The sequence below is a fragment of the Bidens hawaiensis genome, unplaced genomic scaffold (assembly GCF_021521415.1).
Source record: "Bidens hawaiensis isolate Kalapana, Puna unplaced genomic scaffold, B.hawaiensis_p1.1 tig00043456_1, whole genome shotgun sequence".
Classification (NCBI taxonomy): Eukaryota; Viridiplantae; Streptophyta; class Magnoliopsida; order Asterales; family Asteraceae; genus Bidens; species Bidens hawaiensis.
Genome location: NW_027497700.1, coordinates 3,561 through 10,611, shown reverse-complemented (window position 1 = coordinate 10,611; position 7,051 = coordinate 3,561). Strand labels below are relative to the sequence as shown.

General features: G+C 36.3%; 1 protein-coding gene across 1 annotated transcript; it reads right to left on the bottom strand.

Moving 5' to 3' along the window:
- Positions 1–1,008: 1,008 nt before the first annotated feature.
- Positions 1,009–6,665, bottom strand: LOC143594299 (cell division cycle protein 48 homolog). The gene is made up of 9 exons (XM_077073636.1): positions 6,589–6,665; positions 6,321–6,489; positions 5,033–5,265; positions 3,863–4,628; positions 3,558–3,779; positions 3,413–3,484; positions 3,050–3,331; positions 2,151–2,510; positions 1,009–1,355 (listed from the first exon to the last, which is right to left on the bottom strand). The coding sequence occupies exons 1-9, from the start codon at positions 6,627–6,629 to the stop codon at positions 1,068–1,070; spliced, it is 2,433 nt and encodes an 810-aa protein (XP_076929751.1). The 5' UTR covers positions 6,630–6,665; the 3' UTR covers positions 1,009–1,067.
- Between the last annotated feature and the right edge of the window lie 386 nt (positions 6,666–7,051).

The following is a 7,051-nucleotide window of genomic DNA, read 5'->3' as shown; positions in this document are numbered from 1 at the left end:
TAGCCTAAGGGGAAGCGCCCACTGTTATCATGGTTCTAAGGGGCGGCAATCCCTAATAGATTCCAAACGACGGAGTCTAATTTTTATTTTGTGGATTATTGCTTCTGTAACAAATTTACTTTCATTTTTTTATTATGTCACTCATAAGTATTATTTTGGAGGTAATACTAATAAAAAACTGAACATCGAAATTAACTGCATAAGATGGTTTTTGAAAGCCCTAATTGATAAGGAGATAAACAAGTGTTTGCTAAGGGCATAAACCCATGTGTTTTCGGAGAGTTGTAGCTTTTATGGGTATCTGTCGGAAGTGTGGTAAGGTCGCTGGATAAACTTGAACAAGTGGTGGTGGCTTGTTTCGGGGTGAAAAGGAGTGAAGATGACGGTTGAGGATACCAATGGGTGGTAGAAACGTTCAATGGAAAAACTGCAACTCATCTGAAGTGGTTTAAACAAAATTTTTATTTTACTACTCAACTTTGAAGAATGACACCTTTTGCCAGAAACTAACAAGGTTAGTTTGGGGAGTGATAATGACACAAGAAAACAAGTCCTAAGTATATAATAAAGTGGTTGTTGTCAACTCGTTAGTTGGGAGTGACGACACATATTTCAAGTCGTTTATATATGTGTATTGGTATTCTGTTAACAACAATTTTAATAATTTGCCCCAACACATCATGACTTTTAAATAGATTTAATTTTGTTTGTTTTGATGGCGAATGAACTTGTTTTTATATTCTTTTAAACGCGCGCACACATCAACAATCACACGTAAAGCAATGAACATGTATGTCGTAAACATCAACCAAAGGATAAACGACCTACGAACACCCGTCAAGTGTTTGCAAGACAAGTTTTGGGGCATAGTTGGTTGTGTGGATTGAAAAGATGCTTTATTCTCAGTTAGAACTTATTTCCATTATAAAACAAGTAAAACATAAATAATCCATCAAGTGATAATGCACAGGTCATGTAAATGAATAGATATCCACAAATTAAAAAAACCCAACAAGTCTACTTCTTTCTTTCTCAAGATAACAACTTTGACCAACAATTTACAAAACCTAACTATATAAATCATCATCATCATTAGCTCCACCAGCCGAAGCAACAAACGGGTCCGCCCCACCAGACGTCGCTTCCGAGAACCTAAACTCAGACCCAAATCCCCTCGACTGCTGCAACGTCTGAGCAAACGCCTGGTACTTCCTAATATCAGCATCACTCACACTCCTGCGCGCATACTTCATAGATTCCTCAAAATGAGCCGCCTTTATCTCTGCCACATCATCATCAATATCCTCATCCATTGAGTCCGGATTTTCACTCCTCTTTCTTTCCCTCTCTATATCCTGCAACACGCATAATACACATTTCCCGATTAATCACCCAACATAAAACCGAACATGCAAATTAAAAACAAAAACAAAAAACCATATTACATATTTCATCCTTTATGTATATAATATATATACCAAAGCATGTTAGGTCCCTAATCTTTATTAAATACACTAACTGGTGTTAGATTATCAGCTAAATACTGAGTTAAATGACCAATACGCTCTTACCAACTATTATAAAAATATACTGGTCAAAAGGGCATATTGGTCATTTACCATGGTGTTAACTGAATATTCTAACGCCAGTTACTCCCTACAAAAGGGTATATACATAAATATTGAAATTTGTAATTTCAATCAATCAATCAATCATACCCAGTAAAATCCCACCGACAGCAGAGCTATAGGTAGGGTCTGGGGAGGGTGGGATGTAGGCACACCGTACCTCTATCCAAAGGAATAAAGAGGTGGCTTCCAGAGAGACCCTCGGCTCTAAGAACATGTGTATGAAGCAAAAAAAGGAAATCAAAGTTTAACAGTTATATAAAAAACTACTACTAATTATAATAATATTAATAAAAAGGTCACAGTTTAACCGCAATATAAAAGCTAATAATAATAATAATAAAGTATGTAAGGGAAATACCATTATGGTATGTGACCTAAATAAGTTAAGTCTAAGCCCTAAGGTATTCAATTCTCTCTAAAAATCCTTAACTTTAATTCTACTTCTCCACGAATTCCTATCCTCAACCATCTCCATTGAAATTTGTAATTTACTCTAAAAAAACAGAACGAAAAGCTTACTTTCTCGATGTTCTCTCTAATTGCATACTTGCAGGCCCGTTGACATATTTCAGTAATATCCGCCCCGCTAAACCCTTGAGTGTACTTAGCAAGTGCTCTCAAATTAACATCTTTAGAAACAGGGGATTTCCTCATTGCGGCTTTGAAAATCGAGTAGCGTGACTCTTCATCCGGTAATGGAATGTAAATAAGTTGGTCGAGACGTCCAGGTCGAAGCAATGCCGGGTCAATAATGTCGGGTCGGTTAGTGGCTCCGATGATAAAGACCGTCTTTTTAGCCGACATCCCATCCATTTCAGTCAACAGTTGGTTCAAAACACGGTCAGCAGCACCACCAGCGTCTCCAGAACTGCTTCCTCTCTGCAATAATCACAATATAAATTTAAAGGGTTGCAATTTAGGGGTGTGCAAGAAACCGAAAAAACCAAACCGGAACCGGAAAAACCGGAAAATCCAAACCGAAACAAAAACCAACGGTTTGGTTTTAACAAAAACCGAAAAAACCGAACCGAATTCCTAAATTTTTGTTTTTTATATTTTATATTAAGTAATGTATAAGAATTTAATAAACATGTAACTCAAATATTTTTGGTAAAATGTTTAATAGTCTATTATTTTACAATTAAAAAAATTATTTATACCTAAATTAATTATTTTTTGAAAACTTTCTTCTGACCTAAAATTTTCAAGATCAAATGGCAAAATCCAAAAAATCGAAACCGAACCGAAACCAAAATGAAAACCAAAAAACCGAAACCGAATGGTTTCAAATACTACAAAAACGAAGTTTTGGTTTTCGGTTCGGTTTTAACCAAAAAACTGAACGGAACCCGTAAAAACCGAACTGAATTTTATAATCGAATCGAACAAGTGTGTATATATAAGAGAGGCGTGAGCACCTGAGTTGCAATGGAGTCAAGCTCATCAAAGAAAAGGACACACGGAGCCGATCCTCTAGCTTTATCAAAAATTTCCCGAACATTGGCTTCACTCTCACCGAACCACATTGTTAGTAACTCGGGTCCTTTGATACTAATAAAGTTTGCTTGACATTCATTTGCAATAGCTTTTGCAAGAAGCGTTTTCCCACATCCAGGTGGACCGTAAAAAAGAACTCCTTTCGATGGCGACATTCCAAACTTCTCGAATTTCTCAGGATGCTCCACCGGATATTGAACCGTCTGTTACATATATGATTTAAAAGTTAAAATAAACACGATAAAATTAAAACATCAAATTGTTACGAAGTCGATAAATGTTACCTCTTGAAGCTCGCGCTTGACATTCTCGAGTCCTCCGATATCATCCCAGCTAACATTCGGAACCTCAACAACCTATTTTAAAACAAAAACGATTAAAATAACGTTGAAGACAACATAAATTTAACATCTCAGCAAATTAACGTACGGTTTCACGCAGAGCAGACGGGTTGCTAGTTCCAAAAGCAGTCGAGAAATGCTCATTTGTAACCGCCATTGAATTTAATATCTCAGCATCAATCGATTCATCTTCCAAATCAATAACATCCATTTTTTCTCTAATACATTGAAGTGCAGCTTCAGTACAGAGAGCCGCCAGGTCAGCACCAACGTATCCATGCGTCTCTTTAGATATCTTCTCCAAGTCAACCTGCAAAAAGAAAAAAAAATATTTCTCGTTACCGATCAACAAAATGTTTATGGGAAGTTAATATTTTGATAAATCATGCTTACATCTTCAGAAAGCTTCATGTTCTTCGTGTGAATACGAAGAACCTCGAGACGTCCGATTTCATCCGGGACACCAATATCGATTTCCCGATCAAACCGACCAAATCGTCTAAGAGCGGGATCAATACTGTTAGGGCGGTTAGTTGCCCCCATAACAATAACGTGGGCCCGCGATTTCAACCCGTCCATAAGTGTCAAAAGCTGTGACACAATCCTTCTTTCAACTTCACCGTTCATCTTCTCTCTCTTCGGAGCAATCGAATCAATCTCATCAATAAAAATAATCGAAGGCGCGTTTTTCTCAGCCTCCTCAAACGCCTTTCTAAGATTACTCTCACTTTCTCCCGCCAACTTCGACATAATTTCCGGCCCGTTTATGCAGAAAAAGAAAGCTCCGGTTTCATTAGCCACCGCTCGGGCTATCAGTGTCTTACCCGAACCAGGTGGTCCGTATAACAAGATTCCTTTTGGCGGTTTGACTCCAATAGACTTGAAAAGTTGCGGGTGTCGTAACGGTAACTCGACTAGTTCACGAATCTGAGCCATTAGTTTTCTCACACCGCCTACATCATCATATCCCACCTCATCCAAACGGTCCTCGTCGTCTCGCTTAATCGGTTCGCCCTCACAGAATATCTCGGTGTCGGGTGCCACTACGCAATATTCACCTGGGTCGGTCTCGATTACTTTAAACTCCATGCTGCGCATACCTCCTCTCACAAGAAAGTGGTCGCCTTTTCTAACGGGCCTGTTGCCTCCAAGAAATATGCTGCAAAGATTGGATATTTAATAATATGTTTTAGTTTAAACTTGATTAGCGGATAATCTATATCTATATCTATACTCTCTAATAAAAAGCTACAAGTTTTGCCACTTGTCACTCCCACATTAAACCTCACTCTTTATAACAAATTTATAATAGTAAAATGATAGTTACCATTTTTAAAATTTATGTTTCAAAATTTATTAATTTAATATTTACTTCCTATTTTTTTTTCAAAAATTTGATATTTAAAGACTATTGTACAACGACTGTATTAATAGTGTTTAACGGGTTTATTGTTTCTTGTATACTAATTATTTATTAAATATTGTATTTTCAAGAACTACCCGTGTAAAACACGGGTCTCAAACTAGTATTATAATACTAATCATAATTGGAAGGATGAAAGCTTATGTTTAAGATATGCATCAAATAGGTTGCCGGTGACACCTTCAATGGTGTCATCAAGTGGAAGAACATGGATGTGTTTTCCATATTTAACATCTGGACATTGGTGCACAGACACAACATCACCGAGCCGGACTCTTAGGTTAGTTCTAATAACCTTGTTCATTCGGATCTTTGGTTCATCGCATGTTTCATCAGCAAGGGCAATGCAAATTGTATCCCGTCTTTTCTTGCCCTGCAAATAATATCAATTTAAGACAAAGGTACCATTTATAAAGGTACAATGAGAACAGTTACAAAAAAACAAACCAAATCATATATTCCAACCATGAGTCTATGATAATGATATATAACAATAAACGCAAACTAATATATTCTCACGCCGATAATTGTAGGGCTGGAAAAATCTGACACGGACCTGCTAACACAACATGAAACAGAGTTTAAAAAGTTTTGGTTTGGGCTTAATAGGTGTCGTGTATTAAACAAGTCAACACATTTAACACCTGTTTAAATTCGTGTCTAAACTTGTTTATATTTAAAAAAAAAAAAAAACAAACCCTGCTTAGTTTTACGCGCCCTCAGCCTTACTTCTGTAGCCCCTTACAGCCATCAACTTTAGTCAATACTTCAGTCGTACTATTTATCGCAGGTTATCGTGTTGTGTAGCATGTTTCCAAATAGATTCATGTTCGTGTTTAGCACAGGCAAACGCCATTGTGTCGTGTTCGTGTCTATCACAGCAGTGGGGAAGCTTGGACCAAAAAACCAGACGAAAATACGTATATATTTTCATAAATGGAGGGGGCCAGACTCAAATTTTAGGGCGGAAACAGGTAAATTTGCACTGTTGAGAAAAAAACATAGGAGGCCGGGACCACTGGCCCTAAAGAAGCTAGCTTCACCCATGTAGCACAGTAATCGTGTCTTATCATGTCAGTCATAGAAAATCACATCACAATACACAACATAACATTATGGGGAAATCTTAATAATAACTATAATAATAAGGGTTTGGATCAAATACAAATTAAATTAACGTGTTAACTGTGAGAATCAAGTAGTGTAATTATATATACAACATAGTGTAATTATAGTGTAGTACGATGTAAAATTACATAATTACACTACGTGTATATATAATTACACTACTCGATTCTCACAATTAGCACGCTAATTTCATTTGTACGATAACTTTATACAACAATAAGCCTAACTAACACATTCTCAACCCGACCGATAAACCGATAATAATAATAATAATAACAATGAATAAGATAAAAACCAGACCTTGATTAAGATTGTATCACCACGGAAAAGCTGCAGTTTCTCCATGGTAGCAGGGTGCATAGCAACAACAGAGTTATCATCATTGACAGCCTCATCAACAACCAGTCGATTCGGCGATTTCTTTCGCTCCAATATTGCAGTCGAGAAGTCCTTCTTCGATCCTCCTTTCCTACAAACACAGACAAATCAATTCATAATAATAATAATCAGGTTGAAGTGAATCAAATGTATAATTAATATATAAAAATAATATAGAGATGGAACGTACGGATCGGATGAAGAAGAGGATGATTCAGGCTGGTTTGACATGGTGGATTGGATTTGCAGAGAAAATAATAATATTAATATTATCTATAATATTACAACGTTGGTAGACTTGTCTTTTAAACACAATACATTCTTTAACCATATTATGTTTTTAATTTAAGTTGTAAACTAACTTCCCATCTATGGTTTTTAAACGACTATAGTCTTTTCAAACATTAATATTTTTATAAAAAAATTACACCATAAAAACGCCTCTTTAATTTGGATATGATATTGTTATAATTTTTTTGATTTTAAACAAATTAATATGTTACGTAGGGGTGTTCAGTGTCGGTTTTGATGGTTTTTAAGTTAAACTAGTGAGTCCAACCGCTAATACTGATTTTTTTGTCGTCCAAAACCAAACTTAACCATTGAAAGTTGAAATTGAATCGTTACTAACGGCCTGGTTCCAGTTTGGTTTC

Bases quoted from the DNA above. Each gene is read 5' to 3' on its own strand.
- LOC143594299 (XM_077073636.1), bottom strand. From the start codon at position 6,629: ATGTCAAACCAGCCTGAATCATCCTCTTCTTCATCCGATCC. The intron at 3,780-3,862 runs GTAAGCATGATT...TTCTTTTTGCAG, and splicing joins ACATGAAGCTTTCTGAAGAT to GTTGACTTGGAGAAGATATC. The intron at 3,332-3,412 runs GTAACATTTATC...TATATGTAACAG, and splicing joins TCAAGCGCGAGCTTCAAGAG to ACGGTTCAATATCCGGTGGA.